This window comes from Urocitellus parryii, chromosome 14 (genome assembly GCF_045843805.1).
Source record: "Urocitellus parryii isolate mUroPar1 chromosome 14, mUroPar1.hap1, whole genome shotgun sequence".
In the NCBI taxonomy this organism is placed as follows: Eukaryota; Metazoa; Chordata; class Mammalia; order Rodentia; family Sciuridae; genus Urocitellus; species Urocitellus parryii.
Window position 1 is genome coordinate 38,513,999 of NC_135544.1, and position 19,688 is coordinate 38,533,686.

A 19,688-nucleotide genomic window follows, 5' to 3' on the forward strand; every position below is an offset into this window, starting at 1 on the left:
TAGAATTTTAAAAAAGGGTTACATCAATGTAGGCTCTTTACATTAGAATTTCAATTAATATTGATTCCTAAAGTCAGTTTAAAAATCATGTTTCACAAAATAAATACACCGAAGCAACTATAATAGTAATAACCTTTATTTAAAATATTTTTAATCTAGGAAGCTCATTTTACATGAGTTTCCAGCTAATTATTAGAATCAGAAACAAAGGAAATAAAACCAGAGAAAATTCTCTGTAGAAAAAATACACAAAGAACATTTCTACATGTGAAAAAACAGTAAACAGTCTTAACATCTGAACATCCACATATTAGACTTAACGCCATCTCTCCTAGTGAACACCACTATCAACCTTGAGATCTGATTTGTTCTTGTCATTCTTCACTGAGTAGATGAAATATGTTAAGGTGTCTTTTTCATTCACTGGAATAGACCTAAAGTGGCAACCAACTATCTATAAAGAAAAAAAAAATCGAGGAAATTAAATTTTAGATATAACAGGCTTCATAAAATAGGTAAAAGGTACTGTTTCACCAAATGTTCAAAAGTGCTATGTGATGATAAGAGTTATTTCTTTTAAAGATTAAACTATATTTAACAAAACAGCAACAGGACAAAAAAACACAAAAATAAGATGTTATAAACAAAAGACAGTCTGATTTTAAAGGACCCTTTGACCCTATTTAATTAAATATACATTGATTAGCAGTATATTTCCTTATATTTTAAATTTTACAACTGGGTCTAGATCAGGAAGTAAATATTTCTACTTTTAAACTTAAAATATGCATCAGATAAAAACTGAAGAGTCCACATGTATCACACTAGGAATGGTTTACAACTTAGAAAAAGAATAAAATGAAGTTCCCAAATTTTTTATATTAGTGAAACCATGAAATAGTTTACAAATATCTTTGCTGCCACTTATATTTATTCATTTATTAGAATTATTCTTTATAAAGATTCCTTGAAGGTTTTTTTTTTTTAGTATTTATTTTTTAGTTGTAGATGGACACAATACCTTTATTTTATTAATTATTTTTATGTGGTATTGAGGATGGAACCCAGGGCCTCACATGTGCTAGGTGAGCCACAACCCCAGCCTGGTTCCTTGAAGTTTTTTCTGAACACAGCTTATGAACAGAAAATGAAAGGAGAAAGGGGAATGTTCACTGAAGACTGTATATTTGCTTCCTTGTCTTTTTGTGGTGCTAATCTAATGTGTGGACTACCATTAACAATAGTAGAATAGAGCGAATGGGAGGAGGAGGAGGATGATAAGCATACCTGGAATCTAGATTTCTTATTTATTAAAAAAAATAGCTCTAGAATAATATAACTGTTTTTATAAGTTTGGATTATCAAAATTTTCAGTTTTAAATTTTGCATTAAAATATGTATGCATTTAAATACACATTGCAGGGCTGGGGATGTGGCTCAAGCGGTATGGCGCTGGCCTGGCATGCATACGGCCTGGGTTTGATCCTCAGCACCACATACAAATAAAGGTGTTATGTCCGCCTAAAACTAAAAAATAAATATTAAAAAAATTCTCTCTCTCTCTTAAAAAATAAATAAATAAATAAATACACATTGCATATACATGTTGCAGAACAAAGGTGACTTTACTCAATTTGTATCTGATCTACTTCATGGTAGGCAATATCTATGTTATTGCACAATCAAAAATGGACTAGATCTTTAAAATCAAATATAAAGAAAAAAGTTTTATTTTTGTTATGTAGGCAAGAAATAGAAAAGAAATTGTGGCTAAATAGCAAATATCTTGGATTTTAACAGCATTCAAAAAAATTTTGTCAAAGAACTGAAAAAGTTCTATTTATTTTTATCTTAATTAATATGAATATTTTATTTTATTTATTTTTCTGGTACTGGGGATTGAACTCAGGGATGCTGCCATTAAGCCACATCCCCAGCCCTTTTTTATTTTGAGACAAGGTCCACTTCATTAAGTTGTCCAGGCTGGCCTGGAATTTACAATCCTCTTGCCTCAACCTCCCAAGGGGATTACAGGAGTGAGCCATCACACCCAGCTAATATGCACATTTTAGAAAATTTTGAAATAACTACTAAATTCAAACTACAGAATATGAGAAAACTGATTCATTTATGTCTATTCTGTCTAGTAAGTGAAAAAAATTTATTTTAAATGATTAAAATGTAAATATATAAATCTATATGTATCTTAAAAATATTCAGATTTTTTGGTTCTGGTTCATATAATCAGTGAACTTTTCAAAACTAATGAGAGGACCAGAAATCCTATATAAAAGCAAACTATAAGTAAAAGCTTGGATAAGTTTTTGCCTCTCTTGATGTGAAGAAAACATAGATGTTAATAGTCAAACAAACAAGGACAAATTCTGAATAGTTAAATCAGCAAGTTATGGAAACATCTCTTAAAGACTCATTTGTAGACTCTTCCATCAGAAACTTCAAAAAATAAATTCTAAAAAAAAATAATGGCATATTTATTTATTATGCCTCAATCAGGTGTTCAATAAACATTAACTGATTAAATGGAATTTTAAAACTAATATTTCTAGAATGAGGAAAAAAAATTTTCATTCGATTGTGAAAGCCTTTATGTGAAGACATTGTACACAATCTGTATATAATCCACTAAGTAGTCATTACATATAGAAATTTCCTAAGTAGCAAATGTTTCTAGGCATCTAGATTTTTCTACAATACATTTCTTAATAACTTTGATCTTTCTAACCAAAATGCATAGTTACATATACTACATTAATACTTTTGTTAGCAGTATTTGTTTCATCACCTCTTGTTTGTGTATACAGGCTCATTTGAAGTTTATATAGTTCAAAACTCATATATACCTCAACAAGTTGAGCTTTATTAAGTCCTGGTCTGGTTGGTAGCTTGAAGTGTCTTTTGTATCGCCTAAGTGTATTTACTTGTAATTGGTATAAGTCAACCTAGAAAAAAGCAACATACATTAATTAGTTCAGAAATTTTTTGAAAATTTATCATTGATATGCATAATAACAATAAAAATTCAATTTGATTGTTGCAGAGCTATAAAAACTGTCAATTCAGATGTAAACATTCAAATTGTGTACATACATGGAGAGTGTTAACTGGCTATATTAAACTTTGCTTTAAACATTAAAAAATTGTTTATCTCTTTCTAGAAAAGCTTTGGAATAGAATACTTATGGTTTATATTTAACATACAAAAGTTTTTTTCTACCTCTGGAGTATCAATGTCTTGAACAGGTGAATCACCTCCATCATCATCACTCCCTTTTCTCTTTCTTCTGTTTCGGACACTTTGAATTAAGTTTTTATGATAATCACAAATGTAAAGATGCCTTGCCTGAAATAGAAAAGTTTCACAGACTGCTTATGATTACAGTAAAAATGCATCTATACTTTAGTAAAATGCATAGGCCACAATGAATTATTACAAATAAAAAAGTCAAAAACAAGTCATTGTTAATACAATGGCATGTTTCTTTCTATTCTTTTTATTTTTTTTTATTTTTTAGTTGTAGTTGGACACAATACCTTTATTTTATTTATTTATTTTTATGTGGTGCTGAGGATGGAACCCAGGACCTCCCACGTGCTAGGTGAGTGCTCTGCCACTGAGCCACAACTCCAGCACTCTTCCTACTCTTAAATTCTTTATCTTGTTAAAACATAAGATGCCTGGCAATACTGTTAAGAGGAAAGGGTATTGGTTGGACAGGTGGGGTGCCAGTTGGAGGCAGGGGGTGGTACCAATTGAGGAAGGTAGGGAGGCAGAGATAGAGAATAATAAATTCCAATCCTCTGGGTTTTGAGAAGAAACAGTGAGAATGACCTGAATTAGTTCATGCTAGATTCTTCCTCACAATAGAAAAGATGATATCACTCACAATTTGGCTACAGTATTTTCTGTAGTTAAAGAACAGCATATTTTAGTAATGTATGATTTACAATCTATATTTAAGCTTCAGTTACTAATTTTTCTTTCTATTAAATGTATATATTTATCTGAATACATTTTTCCGATTAAAGCAATTATTTTAAATTCAGGTTCATTTGAAATGTTTCTCATGAACACCAATGAAGAACTGTTACAATAGATAGAAGGTGTGACACACTTTTCTAAAACTTTACACTCTGGAGAGTTGTATAGTGACAATGAAATATTGGGTTCCAACTACTGAAAGTTAACTCCTTTAAAAAAAAATACAGTTAAGGGTTGATTTAACAGGCATTTAAATTTACTTCTAAGCTAAGTTCAAATTAAAAAACATACAGGACATGTGCTATGTTCTGTATCTTGTTATTTATTTACACAAGCCAGAGCTCTGAAAGGTAGCAATGGTTCTTTCTAAAAAAAGAAATTTAAAAAAATTCATAGATGGTCAAAAGAACTGACGTGCAAAAGGACGAAAAAAGAAATCCCGATGGCTGCCAAACCGACTGCAAAACCGCAGAGGCTTACGTGCTCTCCACGTTGGGAGCAGCTGCCCTAAGAGCTGACATCGCAAACATCGTTTACAAGCTGGCTCCTCTCTCACTCTGCGTTCAGAAAAGACCCAACATCGAAAAGAACAGATCTTCCTCGACTGCGGTGCAGGGTCCTGCAGGACTCCACTTTCCTCAGACGAGGGGAGCTACAACTCCCTGGGGCCAATCGCCAGCTCGGGCAGCAAAACAAAGGCGCCTCCATTCCAGAAGACTGCCGGGCTACAGGAAAACTACTCTGGGCCCTCGGTGCGGCGGTCCCCTTTGTTTCGTTTCCAGATCACAGCAAAAGGAGGAAGAGGGAAGGCAGTGCGCGGGAGAGGCGGGCAGCGGGAGTCGGGGTGGGGGACTAGCAGGACTGGAACCACTGCATGCGTGTGCATACGTTGTGGTTGGCGGTCCGAGTTGCAGCGACTTTGTTGTTTACTCCCTAACGGAGAACGCACGAGTCCGCACTGCAGCCAGTCTGCAGGAGCTGTGAACCCCGCCAACAGCCCACGTCTCTGCACAGCTGCCGGGACTCCGCGGGGCGGGCCGAGGTCACTTACACTCTTATCCAGCTCGATCTTCACCTTCTTCTGGGAGATGCTCTTCTGAATCCTCTTGCTGAAGCTGGCGTTGCCAGCCGCTCGGCCGCACCGCTCACCGTCCTCCCGTAAACAGCATAGCTGCCCGGGGCCCGGCCCGGCCGCCCCCGGGGGCCCAGCCGCTGAGACCGCCCCAGCGCCGGGTACCTCAGCCCCGGCGCCTGCAGCGTTCCCGTTCCCGGCGGAGGCGGCGGCCGCTGCAGCCGCAACCACCGCAGCCACGGCGGCAGCCGCGTCCCCGCCGCGGCTCATCTCCTCAGGCGTGAAGCCGTTCATGTCTATGTGCTCGGGGGCGCTGGCGCTGACAGAAATCCCCGCTCCGCCTCTCCCGGCCAGGTCCCTCAGGCGCCCTACCCGGCGGCGGCAATGCACTCTGCACCCCAAGTTCGGCGGTCGTCGGCCAAACACCAAGTATCCCCGGCCTGCTTGTCTCCGTCGGCGACGAACAGTGGACAGCGCTTGTGTCTGGGACCGAGAGTCGTGTGGCGCCTGGAGAGGGAACCCCGCTCACTGTCACATGGAGACTTCAGCAGTTGGACCGCGGCTCCCCCGCCTCCCTCCAGCCCCTGAACTTGCGCAAGCACGACGCATCTCCTCCCACCCCGCCTCCTCCACTCTGCCGCGAGGCCCCACGGGAACGGTAGTCCTCCGTGGGGGGAGTCCACCTGACCTGCGTTCTGAACCCGGCGCCTGGCGGCTTGGAGAAACTACTCATCCCGGCATGCAGCGTGCAGCGACTGGCCGGCCTTTTTTTGTTTTTAAGCACCCGGCAAAGGGGAGTGCGGTTTTAGGGTGTCTTGCCTCCTGTTTCTCCCGGGAAGGTGGGATGTGTTCAGCTATTGTTCTTTTGCAGAGTTGGTGTTCATTCAGTTGGCCGATTCCTGAGAAGCACAAATTGTGTGTGTGTGTGAGACAACTGAGCGTGTGGAAAAGTTTCGGGGTGTTTTGTACGACCACGCTTTTGTGGAAACCTGAGTCAGGAACTCGGGGGACCAGGCGCTCTGCCTCAACTTGACCAAACACTGAAGCACCAAATAAATACAGCGCGGCGGGGAGTGGGGGGGAAACGCCCTCCCGTCTTGTCGACCATGCCAGGTCCTCACAAACATCTACTGACTTAGTTCGCAATTGCAGGGCTATTTTTCGTCTCCACTTCCACCTTTTCAATCTCTCCTCAAAAGGATCTGGAGAAGGACGCAGTTAACATCGCTTAAAGGGGAACGCCACCACCACCAATACCAAGTCAGCCCGAAAGCTTCTCGGAAACTTCCCAGCGTCGGTTCCACCGAGCGTAACGGGAGAGAAATCCGATTTCCTGAGTCGTCCACACGCCCGTACGTGCGTGCGGGCGTGTGTATGCTTGCGTGGTAGTATGCTTGGGCTTGTGGAGGGAGGGGCAGGATGGGAGTGGCTAATATGAAAGCCTGCACCTTTGCTAGTTATTGTGCGTCATTATCAGCAGATACTGTTAACCAGTATCACTGTTTGAACAAAAATACGTACATTTCAGGCAGTAGATTTTTGAGGTTTTTTTTATACTTAACAAATTTATTGAAAATGCTATCTACACTGAAAGCCAAAGCTTTCCATTTCGTATGTGCATTTCAGTTCAATGAAAAAAATGCATTTAAAAAAAATCTTGCTTGTACTTTACTGAGCTTCTTAAATTATAATTAACATTTTAAATCAATTTTCAGAAATTCTAGGCCATTATGTTTTCACATATCATTTCTGCCGTTATCTAAACTGTTCCATTTCTGGGGCTCCAATTCAATACACATCAGGTCTCTCCCTGTATCCTTCTATCTTCAGTAATTTTAATTTTTAAATGTGTATCTCCTCTTATTTTAGATTCTTCTAACCTGCACGCATTCTTTCTTTAGATATGATTTTATAATTCTTACGTTGTTCTTTTTCAAACCTTAAGTCACCTTTTATAGTTCCCAGTTCTCTGGTAAAATTTTTGATTTTCTTCCATGAACATAGCAAAATAGTGGTTTTTAAAATTATGTATATTCTTTCTTTTGTCTGTCATTTCTGCTGGTCTGACTCATGCTTGACTCTTTTTGCATCCTTTATCTTTGATTTTTGGTATGCATTTTATCTGAGAAATTTTAGAAATAATTTGAAGAATTGGGTGTTATGTTCCTATAGAGAGAGGCTTCATTTCCTTTTTTAAAGTGCTAACGGGTACCAATAGTTCTTGTGGATTTTTCAGCCAACCAGATGATATTCTAGTCTATATTCCCATTTTGGGCTGTGCTTCTTGGAGTCTTACCCCAGAGTGATAACTAGGGTTATCACCCTTCATGTATATTGGATTCCAACCCTAGATCCAAGTGACTTGACAGATGTTGTTTGATTCAACTAGTACTATATACATTTTAAAAGATAAGCATTCTGAAGCTATCCATTATCTGACATTTTGTATAGGATATGGTTTCTACCATGATTTAATTATCATCAAAGTGTGAAGTGTACAGAAAAGTAGATGTAGTTCCCAGGTAATGCTGGAGCTTGCACTGGGTGCAAAATTACTTCTGGCTATCTATTGAGATAGAATGTTATGATCTTCAAAAATAGATTGAACATAGCTCCCCAGGATCAGAGGTGTGGGCCATCATGCCCAGCTAGAGTATTTTTTTTTTTTTAAGGAAGAAGAGAATGGTTATTGGATAGATAATTAAGATTTTTCTACAACGATGTAGATTTTAAGAATGTTTGACAAAGGAATAGACAGGTCCATGCTACTTTAAATTGCTCAAAGAGATGAAAAATTATTTTAGAAATTAGGAAATGAGTTATTATTTTAAATTATAGGCTAAAAATATTTTACCTGTTAACCTACAAAATATGTTCATGTATTAGAAATTCATCAAGTAAATATTTGTGACTTTGACACATGCATAGCACTGCACTAGACCCTATGAAATATATAATGATGTTATACATTCCTGCCTTTCAAGAAACTTCTAAACAATAATTTTTGATATTATACTTTCTGCTTTATAAAGCTCCTTCACAGGTATTATTTCTTTTGAAATTCTTAACAACTTTGTTCATAAGGTACAGGAAATATTTACCCAATGGAAAAACTCAAGTGTGGCAGACACGACTGATCTCTGCCCCTGCCTCTCTGACCTTTATTATTTCAATGTTCATTTCTTTGCTTGAGGGCTTTCTCCTAAATTGTGGAAGGCAGCTGTGTCCATGTGTCCATGTGGTCAACGCAGTTGAAAATGCCTTAGAATTAACTTCCCATCCTAGCAGCTTTCACCCACTAAAGAATTTGTTCTAACACATCCTAGCTAAGTCTGAGTTTTACACTATTTCCCAGAGTTTTCCCCTGAGATTATGCTCCAGGCTTTAGCAGTTGTAGCTGCTTGATACCGTACCCCTCAATGACTGTATTCCCTACTTTTTCTTTCTTCTTCACCTTCCACTGATGTTTCCTGCATCCCTTAGATAAACTATCTGCACTAAAATCCTTGTCTCAGATTTCTAGTGGTCCTTTCCACTTGGTTATTTCCCCCACTACTTGCCCCTTAGCTAAAGTGCTAGTTCAACAGGTGGTCACATGATTCAAGGCAGGCTACCTAGAATCCTTCCCAGGGAATTTTGTTCAATCTAGAATAAGAAAAAAGGAGCAATTTAACTTTTGTTTCTTTTTGTTTGTGCATCATCCTATACCCATTGTAACAATGTCTGGCACAAAGTAGACACTTAACATTTGTAGAATAAACTCAATCCTTAGAATTTCTTTGTTGCCAACCTGCCTTAGTCAACAGCTATAAATTTAAAAATGTGTGAAATCCTGTTGTTATAGCATGTCATAGTGTCATAACATACTATTGTAGTTAAGAGTATGGACTCAGGAGCCAACTGCTTGAAATTTAACCAATGCGATTCTGCAATCTGTATACGGGTAAAAATGGGGGTTCATAACCCACTTGAATCAAAGTGTGAAATATGATATGTCAAGAACTATGTAATGTTTTGAACAACCAACAATAAAAATTTTTTAAAAAAGAAATTTAAACTCTGTCACTTGACAGTTATTTGTGCTAGTTGTTTCTCAGTTCCATTTTCATTCTTTTACTCTCTCTTGTGTACCACAGGGTACTGGCATCCTAAAAAGCATTTGCCAGACTCACTTGCCTACTGATTTCAGTTCTGCTAATGGAAGATTAAAAGGCAAGAGGAAGACAGAAAACATTTTTTCCCTTCTGTTCAGCAGCCTTAGGAGTGTTGTTCTCTTCTATCCTGGATCCAGGAATGGTAGGGGCAAGGTAAAGGCTGGTTGCTGACTTCCTGAAATACACCTAGAAGAGATAGTTCCAATAATGCCATAGTTATATTCCAAAAGCCTCAGAAGCATCACAATTGTGGTTTTTTTATAACACTATTTGCCTTTTGTCCTTTTAATGATAGACGGTAGCTTTTCTTGTTCCATATTAGTATCAACACAAATATCAATAATTAAAGTTACCTCTTTTTGCTTCTCCAACCCTTATACTTTTGTAATGATTCTCTCAGTAATATTTCTCTCTGAAATATCTGAAGTGATTTTTGTTTTCCTGGTTGAACACTAACACTAAGAGCTTAGGCAATTACTTGCTCTTTGCTTCAGTTACTTCTATACCACAAAGATAATAGTATACATATCTCATTGGTGTTATTTTGAAGATTGATAGTTTTACAATACTTAAAATCATATAAAACACTGTTAAATAAATGGCATTATATATATTCTACTGTTAAATATAAATGGCCTGAGCCACAAAGTTCATAAAATCCAGTCTCTCTCCATATATTTGTTATTTTGTGCAGTTTACCTCCTGATCCATTCTTGACCTTACTGCTTATCACTGTTACTTTTTTTTTTAACCTGTGTCCTTTTATGCCTATCTTCTCTGTTGCTTCTCTTTCATGTCATAAATCGGCATGCAAGCTTTTCAGTGTATTTTTCTTATTTGCTGACATAATAAGAACATCTTGGAGACCCATAGGTTTAAGTGTTTGGAAAGGCTGTAATGGTGAGAAGATACTTAGGGTAGGCAGCAGCAATGGCAGTGAAAAACAGTAGCTTACATTAGACCCTGAAGATGAATCCAGAATTTTTAGCTTGGGATGTTGAGGGCCTCGTGTAGGAGAAAGACTTGAGAAATAGATTCTTTTGCTTAAATCTTGTCATTAAGATTATTTAAAATTTGGATGGAATTTTTTCACTGGCTTCTATTTTTGAATTTTGAGAATAGATTTGGTTTTGGACTCATATTCAGCAGTCTCCGGTTCTAGGATTATAATTACTCCATTCTTAAGATCTTTGGGACCCAAAACCCCCAAACAAACAAATATGGGAATAAGATAGGCCTATAAGATAGGCCTATAAGATAGGCCTAAATATTACTGAATAGACAGAATTCTTCTGTGTCTGAACAAGAGCTGGATCGCTATCTAGAGAATTGCTTATACAAATTCCTAGTATGATTGGTTTTTTTTATATTTATTTTTTAATTTTTGGTGGACACAACATCTTTGTTTGTATGTGGTGCTGAGGATCGAACCCAGATCGCACGCATGCCAGGGGCGCACGCTACCGCTTGAGCCACATCCCCGGCCCCCTAGTATGATTGTTAATGTTTTCAATGAAGATCACTTCTTTAATTTATACTCTTTTAAAATTTCAGTTAATCCTACTAGATACAGAATAAACTTAAAAAAATTTTTGTTGTTGTAGATGGACACAGTATCTTTATTTATTTTTATGTGGTGCTAAGGATCAAACCTAGTGCTTCACACATGCCAGGCAAGCACTCTACCACTGAGCTACAATCCCAGCCCAAGCTCTTCTTTTTATTTATCCATTGATCCAAATTTAAGGTATGCATAAATACATTTTAGCTTAATTAAAATTCTAGGATTATTTGAAAAGTACATTTGAAAATTTCATATTGTTTGTAAATGTATTTCTAAATACAGTCAAACTACTAAGCGCAGGAACAAAATTAGAAGACAAAGTAAATATATTACCTTTATATCTATGTGTATTTACATTAGAATTTGAAATTTTAAGTCATTACCAAACTTAAGAAAAAAAACTATCATTGGTTTAACCTAAGATCAACATAGTACTAATATTGTAAGAAGCATCTGCCATAGACATGCTGGGACTCATTAAATTGCTGGCCATAAGGAACAGCAGCCACTGAACTGCTTAGTCATGTCAGCTTGCCACTGATAAAGAGCTGTAAGGGGCGCTAGCCATAGGCATGCTTATCAATGAATGGTTACAATTGATAGGGAGCATAGATCCATGGACACGCTCAAAGAACACGCCCAATTGCAATTACATCACCTCACTGGACATAACCAATGGACATTGACTTTCACTGGGTGTAACCAATAACCAACATACACCACCAACTTGGAACTGTATTTAAATTGCTATCCTGCCACAATGAAGAGGTTTGCTCCAAGGCCATCAGTCAGACTGGCCGCCTTGCTGTCCATCTGTAGACTGACTCTACCATTCCCTGATGTCCAGCCATTGGCTGGAGAGAACCACCGGACAAGGACAACATCTGCTCTTTTACTAAGAGAAGTCATGTGGCATGGGAGGTATTTTGGGGCTCGTGGTTGCCCTAGGATTGTGTGGTTTGCTTATAGTGTTTAATTAGTGTGCACTGAATGCTAGTTGGGGTGCTCCAGCAAACCCAACACTTTTTACATTGTTTCTATTTGATGATTGGTATAATTGAATATACGCTTTACATTTAAAGACAAATCTACCTCTGGGTAATTATTAATAGCGCCACTAGCAACAAATATAAAACAAATTTACCTTAACTGAAAATACCTAGAAAAAAGTAGATAAAAGTTATTTTCAAAATTATTTACAAAAGAATTACTTTCCTATTGTATGAAAGCAAGGTCTGCCATCTATAGCTAGATTTTTGTCCACTAAATGTCATGAAACTCTGGGAGATTCACATTGTCTTTTAGAATATTCAGTCCTTGACTACTTCAAATGTCATGTTCAAACAAGTCATTGGCTTTTAAAAAAATAGCTTTGTTGGGGTGTAATTTATATATATAATAAATTTTACCCATTTGAAGTATATGGTTCAATGATTTTTAGTAAACTTATGCAACCATCACCATAATCTAGTTTTAGAACATTTCTATCACCTGAAGACATTCCATTGTGCCTTTCTTCAGCCAGTTCCTGCTACCATTTCCATCCCTGGGGGTAATCTTCTGCTTTCTGCTTTTATACATTTGCCCGTTACAGAAATGTTATGTTTGTCTCACTTCTTTCACTTAGTATAATGTTTTTAAGGTTTATTCATATTATAGCTTGTATTGTTGTTTGTTTTTATTGATGAATAGTATTTCAATGCATGGATATACCATATTTTTGTTTATTCACTGTCTAGTAGTAGGCATTTGGATTGTTTCCAGATTAGGGCTTTTACAAATAAGACTGCTATGAACATTTGCATTAAAGTGTTTTTGTAGACATTGGTTTTCATTTCTCTTGGGTAGATGCCTAGGAGTGTTTAAATTTTGAGAAACTGCCAAACTGTTTTCCATATGACTATAGCATTTCCATTCCCATTAGTGATATATGAAGGTTTCAATTTTTCCACATCTTTATCACACTTCTACCATCTTTTGATTGTAGTCATCCTAGTGAGAAGTGGGGGTGTCTACTGTGATTTTAGTTTGCATTTCCCTAATGACTAACAATATTAAACATATTTCACATGCTTAGTAATCATTAGTCATTGACTTTTAGTATAGATTAAGACATGGCATCTTATGTGCAAGAGGATAAATTTTTACACAGGCATATATCTAATACATATGTATTTATTTATATGTATTAGCACCTTAAACAGGATATAGCATGCTTGGCTCAATACAGTTTAATACAAATTGCTATTTTTACCACTTTATGAACTATAAAAGACCTTTACAACAACTCCACTTATCCTTCTCATCTTTTTTGCTATTGTTGTCATATATTCTACTTCCACATTATACAGTTATTATTGCTGTTTTAAACAGGTAATACTCTTTCTAAATCCACATAATTACTCTTGTTTGTGATCCTTTTCTCCTCCTGATGATTTAAGATTATTTTCGTTAAGCAGGACAACTTTTTTGTCTCGAAACATCTTTTTTTTCCTCTTAATTCTTGAAAACTTTTCCCCTGGATATAGAACTCAAGGTACTTTCTCATTTTTGTTTCTAAAGCCATTCCATAGGCTTCTCATCTAAGCGTTGGCTGCCAGCTTTATTTTTGCTTTCTTGAATCTCTCTCCTCTGGTTCCTTCTTCTTCTTCTTTTCCTTTGGCGGGTGGTACTAGGTATTTATCCATTGAACTATATCTGTACCCAGTCCCTTCCTTCCTTTATCCCCTGCAAAGCTCTCCCTTGCTTTCCTTCCCTTCTCAAGGATTGAACCCAGGGACTCTCTACCACTGAGCTACATTCCAGCCCTTTTTATTTTGAGATAGGGTGTCACTAAATTTCTCAGTACTTCTCTTAAGTTGCTGGGGCCGGCCTTGGACTTGTGATCCTCCTGCCTCAGCTTCCTGAGTCATCCTAGGATTACAGGTGTGCACCACTGGACCCAGCATGTCTTTAGGTTTTAACACTTTGTATTATGATGTGCTTAAAAGATATATTTTACTAGAGCAAGTTTGACCTTTGTTATTTAGGTAGGAACAACCTCTCTAATAGATGGAAGGATAAGGAGCTACTTATCACAATCCAGTGAGGGATTCAGCAGTGTCCGTTCTGTGTTGCAAAGTTTTAATAATACCCAGATCACCTGTGGTTTATTCCTGTTCCTTAGATATTTATTGCTGCATGATATTTTTTTCTTTTAATACAAGTTTTTTTTAAAAAAATTTTTAATGTAGTGCTGGGTATCGAACCCAGTGTCTCACATGTGCTAGGCAAGCTCTCTACTACTGAGCCACAACCCCAGCCCTGCATGACCTTTTGATTGAGGGCTGCGTGGTCTCTGACTCCTTACCCTTGAAAGACTGGAAAATTATTTTCATCAGGAATAAATCACTTTTCTCATGGAGATTTTATCTAAATTCACAAAAACAGTTTAATAGTTAAAAATAACTTTGTTTTCTTTCTATTTTTTGGTACAAGGTATTGAACCAAAGGATGCTTAAACACTGAGTCATATTCCAAGCCGTTTTTATTTATTTTGAGACAGTCTCACTAAGTTGCTTAGGGCCTCACTGATCTGCTGAGGCTGGCTTTGAATTCTCGATTCTCCTGCCTTTGGCTTCCAAGCTGCTGTGATTACAGGCATGTGCAACTGTGCCTGCCCACATTTTTCATTTTTTAAAACTTGTATTTTCAGTTCTTCAAAAATACATTATTCAACTATATCACTAAATTTCATTTCTGAAGTGAGTATACAGTTAGGCCTCATAATCAGTGATCTACCCACATGTGGATGTGCCTACTTGATAATAGGCTTATCTTTCCTCACTGCCTTTAAAACAACTTGAAAATACTCAGCTCCAATCTAAGATTACTCTTTGAGGAACTGTGCAGAGTATTTTTTTCAGTTTATTCACCAACTATGCAACTCAAAATAACTATTTTATATGCTGCTAACCTTGTATAAAGTAGACTTCATTTTGGCTCACTTTATGAGTTAATTAATCAATGATAATCACCATTGAGAATTTATTTATCGATTTTCAGGGGAACGGTCTACAAAAAATGTATATCCTGCCGGGTACTGTGGAGCATGCCTTAATTTCAGTGACTCAGGAGGATTGCAAATTTGAGGCCAGTCTCTGCAATTTAGTGAGACTCTGTCTCAAAATAAAAAAATAAAAGGGATGGGGAGATAGCTCAGTGGCAGAGCCCCCAGGATTTAATCCCTACTACTGGAAAAAAAATGTACATATTATCCATTAGTATTTTCCAATCTGATTATGACCACAGATTATTAAAAGTATAAAATTTTTAGGAAGACTGATCAAATAAATGATAGGCATTCCAATCTAGCATATCATTTTAATACAATTCTGCAAGACTGACATTGTTGTAGATAAATTCAAGTTTTTCAATAGAATAGTTGTTTACAGGTAGGTATAGGATAGGGACAAACTTTGGAAATAGTGTTGCTCCTCATAATTAGTTTATTGCTAACAGCATATGTTTTATGATTCATGAGATGCTGAATTAAGATAGTTTGGCAAATAAAATGATAGAATGATACCATCTGAGGGGAAAAGTTGTCCAGATAATTTTAATGAAAGGATAAGATGATGGAAATATTGTGTGATCCAGTTTGGTCTACATAATTTATTATGTTTAGCATCTATCAACTCTTACTCCATCAACCACTGTTTTAGAATAACTGGAATTAAAACTAATCAGTATTCTTATAGACACGTTATTTATATTTTTAAGTTTAATTATAATCACTGAACTACATAACAATTGCATAAGTTAAAATATGTTTATTTGCTCACATTATGATCACATACTGCCAAAATTACAGAATCATACAGTTTGTCAGTTGATACTTTAGAGATTATCCCCTGAAGCTCAATTTAGTTTGTCAATTGTAGGCCTAGAAATGCCAAGTGAGTGAACTGTTCTAAATCACAAGTTCTTGTTTTTTTATCTTTTTAAAAATATTTTTTTAGTTGTCAATGAACCTTTATTTAATTTATTTATTTATGTATTATACATGGTGTTGAGGATTGAAACCATTGTGCCTCACAATGCTAGGCAAGTGCTCTACCACTAAGCCACAGCTTCAGCCCCTTTATCATTTTTATGAAGAAAAAATACATTGTGCTTTTCATCATCTTTTAGAAAGGTGTACTGCCTTAATAAATATAGGGTATTTGTTTTAAAATACATAAAATTAATGTGTTCTTGGAAAAAATTGGTTTTCAAGTTAATTGAGAATACCACTTTATTTCCCTATTTAGAAATATCATAAGACTGGAACAGTGAAAAAGACCTTTAGTATTACTCCTTTTAGGACATTTCACTTTTCTGATAAAGTTGTAATACTATGTCAAATAAGTCATACTACGGTGAATCAGGCCTTGATTTTTTTTTTTTCTTTTTTTCTTGTTTTGGTGGTACTGGGGATTGAACTCTGGCCTCATGCATGGTAGGCAAGCACTCTACCACTGAGCCATATCTCCAGCCTAGGCCTTGATTTTTGTGTGTATTAATTCATCTTTTCAGAATTATATTTAGGACTAAGTTTTTTTTTTTTTTTTTATGCTACCAGATACTTTATTTTTTTTTTCACCAAAAATGGTAGTGTTCTGTAATCAACAACCATCAAGATCTTAGTTAAACCTATTTACACTTTAATGTGCTTCTCAATATTACTACTTCTAGGCCAGGAAGTATAGCATGAAAGTGAAATCTTAACAGCAATGGTAAAAGTAGATTAAATATAGAAATGTTTTTCTTTTCTCTGCTATTATGAAGAATGGAAATTGGTATCAGCAGATCTGAGAGCAGTAAGGGAAGGAGAATCTGTTACAGGTTTCTCTACTTGTATGTGCTATATTTTTGTGTTTTCACACTGTCTTACCTCTATACCTGTATAGGTGTTCAAATTTTTCTTTTTGATAAGGACATCAATCATACTGGATTAGGGGCTCATCCTACTCCCGTATGACCTTGTCTTAACTAATAGCATCCCATAATGACCCTATTCCCAATTAAGATTATCTTCTGAGGTACTGGGTGCTAAAAATTCAACATATGAAGTTTGAGGGGGGCACAATTTAACCCATAACACTTAAGTGGGCCTATCATCAATCTTGGCTTGCCTGATGGTCCTTTGTCTCTTCTAGACATCAAGATTAGGGATTAAAAACCTTTCTGAAAAATAAGCACCTCACACCCAACCAATTGCTAGTATAATTGAAAGGAAAAAAGGTCTTAGAATCATGATTCTTATAAAATAGAATGAAATGCAGACTTCAGTTAGTAGCTCTGATTTGGGATTTTTTTTTTTAGTTATTCTATTTTTATTTTTTTATTAGTTGTTCAAAACATTACAAGGCTCTTGACATATTTCATACATTTGATTCAAGTGGGTTGATTTGGGATGTTGAATAAATTCACTATTTGCTTTATAGTGAGTGACATAAAAAGTTTTGAAACCAATTTATTATTGCAACACAAAATTCTCCAAGTGGAGTAAACTTTAGTAAATATTGGTACTGGCGACCCAGGAACCCTCTGCTTCAGAGCTATGGCCAGCCCCTTTTCAACAATTTTGAGACAGGCCTCACTAAATTGCCCAGGGTGGCCTCCAACTTTCAACTCTCCTGCCTCAGCCTCCTGAATAACTGGATTATGGATCTGTGCCACTGAACTCAGTGGATTGACTTTAAAGTTAATGTGACTTCATTTTTACCATGCTGTAAACACTACCATCTAAGGTGGAAATCTAATTATTTTATCCTTTCTCACAATTTTCAGTAATTCCTTTGACTATAGGAAAGACTAAATTTCTTTGTAAACTGCCAGTCCAACACCATTCTTCTAGTTGATCTCCAAATAAGTCAGGCTCTTTCAAAGGCTTTTCTGTTTATTTTCCCCCCTATTTAATATTCCCACTCCAACTGTAATCAAATGCTACTTTCATGGAAGGCTTCCCTACTTCCCCATGGTGTTAGGTAATTATTTTATGCTCTCATAATTGAACAATTTCAATAATTATTATGTTTTACTGCCCTTTCCTATTTTTGTCTTCCTCTACACTGTAAATATTCCAAGGGCAAAGGCCATGACATTTCATTTTTATATTTTTACTGCTAAATTCAATGCTTAACATATTCAGTAAACAGTTCTTGAGTAAATGCCCAATTCTTATATAAGCACAACTTATAGTTGCAATTGTCATTTTGTAGGTATAGAAGTTTCGGCAGGCACAAAAATGTTATAAACTAAGGATTATGACTAATAAAATTCTTAAGATCCTTAAAACAAGAAAATTCACTTTTATCTTTTTGAAAAACTGCCACTTTTTTTTTAATTGTGGTAAAACATACATAAAAGTCACCATTTTAGCCATTTGTTGGTGTACAATTCACTGGCATGAACTGCATTCACAATATTGAGCAACCACTATCCCGTCATAAGGGAAATACACTTTAAAAAAAAAAATCTATAGTTTTTATTAGTAAATCTGGGTAAAGAATTGCTGGATCTGACGTATCACCGAGTATGATTACCATACTCAAACCAAAGAGGAGCATGCAGTTTCAAATGCAAGCAAACTTACTGTAAAAACAAGACAAAATTAAAAACCCGTTGAAACTGTCAGTGCAATAGATAATAGGCCAAAAGGCTGGGGGCGGGGGAACCTTCAAAACTAGACACAACACAGAAACAGTTTACTAAAGTGTCAAAGTCCTACCTTAGGGAAGGCAGCTTGTGAGGCTGGTAAGCAGCAAGTTAAGGCAGCTTGCAGGAGTCTAGAATGTTGCTGTACATAATTTGACGAATATATGCAACTGGGGGTGAGGCAGGGTGAAGCATCCATTGTTTTATTAGATTTTCAATTTTTTAAAAACTGTCACCTTAGAAGCCTGAGTCAATCAGCAAAGTGAGGCGGCCGCCTGGGCCCCGACCTCCACGCGCGCGCTGAGGACTGGGGCGTGGGCCGCGGGTCCCCAGTCCGCCCTGCCGCCTACCGCCGAAATCCGGGACAGGCCGGGGGGCGGGGCGAGCGGGGCGCGGGAGGGCGCGCCCGTTCACCTCCTAAAGTTTGACACCTGAGACAAAGAGCCAATGAAGGGCGGGACTTCCCGAGGGAAACTCCCTCGGCGGGAAGCGCCTCACTTGGCTTTTTATCACCCTACGCACAGGAGGCGGGAGCAATTGCCCTGTCCTGCGCCTCACACTCTGAGGCTTCTCGCCTTGTCTTTTGCGGGTCTACTCAGCCTCAACGACACATCCAAGGGGCTGAGAAATCGGTCCGCAGATCAAACTCCTCAGTCTCCCCCACTTACTGTTTTTGGAACAGTGCTAGGGAGACTGCAGGGCCGCAAGGGACTACAGCTCCCAAGAGACAACGCTGCAGGGTCGAGCTGGGACGTAGGAGAGAAAGGACCAAAACTGGTTGGAAAAGGGATAAGATAGGCTTCCGCCTTTACCTTAGCGTCAGTAAGCCCAGATGCCGCCGCCGGGCCCTGGAGAACCACCCCCAGGCTCCTGACTTATTACTTTTAAATCTGGCGGGGCTTTTCCTCTAGGGCCAACCACTCCTCCATTTGCAGTCCTGGCCAATCACTGTCAGGCCCGCCATTTTTCAAACCCTTTTCTTGCCGCCAATCAGGATCGAGCAGTACATTCCTCCTCTGACCGGTTCTAACGGGTCTGGGAGTTAACGACCTGGGCGACCCACCGAACCTGCTAGGCTGGGGAAAGGGGGACGGACCTAGAGAGACACTGACCAATAGGGAGACGTCTTGGGGAGGAGGCGGGGACTCCCCGGGTTTGAATAATCGTACGAGCCAATCAGAGAGGTGGGGGTGTGGTCTCTGGCGACGCTCGTCAAGT

At 37.6% G+C, this 19,688-nt stretch overlaps 1 protein-coding gene across 1 annotated transcript; it reads right to left on the reverse strand.

The window, feature by feature from the left end:
- On the reverse strand, positions 1-5,636 carry Sap30 (Sin3A associated protein 30). The gene is made up of 4 exons (XM_026389741.2): positions 5,052-5,636; positions 3,236-3,361; positions 2,862-2,960; positions 1-454 (listed from the first exon to the last, which is right to left on the reverse strand). Exons 1-4 carry the CDS (start codon positions 5,364-5,366, stop codon positions 332-334), a joined length of 663 nt encoding a protein of 220 aa, XP_026245526.1. The 5' UTR covers positions 5,367-5,636; the 3' UTR covers positions 1-331.
- Positions 5,637-19,688: the final 14,052 nt, after the last annotated feature.

Bases quoted from the DNA above. Each gene is read 5' to 3' on its own strand.
- Sap30 (XM_026389741.2), bottom strand. From the start codon at position 5,366: ATGAACGGCTTCACGCCTGAGGAGATGAGCCGCGGCGGGGACGCGGCT. The intron at 2,961-3,235 runs GTAGAAAAAAAC...GCTTTTTTCTAG, and splicing joins AAGACATTGATACTCCAGAG to GTTGACTTATACCAATTACA. The intron at 455-2,861 runs GTATATATGAGT...TTTTCTTTATAG, and splicing joins ATAAAGCTCAACTTGTTGAG to ATAGTTGGTTGCCACTTTAG.